The sequence below is a fragment of the Tetrahymena thermophila genome, assembly GCF_000189635.1.
Source record: "Tetrahymena thermophila SB210 genomic scaffold scf_8254613, whole genome shotgun sequence".
Lineage (NCBI taxonomy): Eukaryota > Ciliophora > Oligohymenophorea > Hymenostomatida > Tetrahymenidae > Tetrahymena > Tetrahymena thermophila.
Genome location: NW_002476383.1, coordinates 1 through 1,272, shown reverse-complemented (window position 1 = coordinate 1,272; position 1,272 = coordinate 1). Strand labels below are relative to the sequence as shown.

The 1,272-nt window shown below is 16.5% G+C and overlaps 1 protein-coding gene across 1 annotated transcript; it reads right to left on the bottom strand. All coding sequences in view use genetic code 6, as the record gives it.

The window, feature by feature from the left end:
- Positions 1 to 781: 781 nt before the first annotated feature.
- TTHERM_01352090 (hypothetical protein) lies at positions 782 to 1,165 on the bottom strand (the record flags this gene model as incomplete). The annotated part of the gene is made up of 1 exon (XM_001017325.2): positions 782 to 1,165. One exon carries the CDS (start codon positions 1,163 to 1,165, stop codon positions 782 to 784), a length of 384 nt encoding a protein of 127 aa, XP_001017325.2.
- Positions 1,166 to 1,272: the final 107 nt, after the last annotated feature.

Below are 1,272 nucleotides of genomic sequence, written 5' to 3'. Positions count from 1 at the left end.
TAAATATTACTCAGTAAAAATACGATGAATAATTCCTATTCTAATATATAAAAATAAAGGTTTAACAATTTCATTAAATTAATAAAAACAATTTATTTTATCTTATTTGATTTTTTGAACAAATAAATAAATAAATAATTATCAAAGTAAATAGCAATTTTACCTTTTCAAAAACTATAGATTATTAGTTTTACAATTAGTAAAAGTTATTGCTAAAAAATATGATGAAACTTGATATAAAATATCAACATATTATAAAAATTACAACTATTATCAAGTTAATTAATATAAATTTTAAATCTATTTTAATTAATTCACAAAATTAAAATATATATTTATTATTTAAAAAGCTGAATGAAATAATAAAAATAAATGAATGATTTAAATTTATCTAAATTTTAATGATAGATTTTTATTAGATTTGATTAAAATTTATTTAATAATCTAAATGAAAGTAATTTAAATAAATATTTGCAAATAATAAATATAATAGAATTTAGTAATATAATTTAATAATGTATTTATTTTATTTAGATATTTTAGTAATTAATTAGAGTAAAGATTTATTTTCATTAGAAGTTATTTAGTTCTATTTATTTTCAGTAAATTAAATATTTTTTAAGTTGTTTAGTAAGGTGAAATTCATTAATATTAATAATCAAATTAATGATTATTTTTGATATTTCACAAATTTGAGTAAAGATTTTTATTTGAGGATATTTAGACGCGTTATTTTTAACATGATTAAAATTTAAAGTTGTTTAGTAATTTTTATATCGATTCATTATATTATAATGCTCTCACAGAAAGTACCGATGCTATCTAAAATATTTATTTGGTGGTTATCCTTTTCTTAAATTTGTTAAATTGTTATTATTTTATAAGAGAATCCATTTTATTAGAATTTTTTAATGTATTAATTTAATATTAAAAGCTCAATATTTTTTTAGATATTTTAATCATTTTAAATATGTAGGAGGGATTTTTGGACTAAAGGTTTTACTTTTTCATTTTATTCAGCAATTTATTATTCATAATTTTAGATAAAAGTTTACTGTTTTTTAACGCTACACTCAATTTAAGAGCTTATAGTTTCACACTCACTTTTATTTTCTACAACAAGAATAACTTGCTCATCGATTTGGTAGTTACTAGGGTTAACCATTTTTTGTAAATCTAAAATGAATTTTTAGTTTATTTTATTTATTCTTTCTTCATATTATCTCATTATTTTTATCATTTTTTTAATTTGATTTTTCATATTTAGATCAT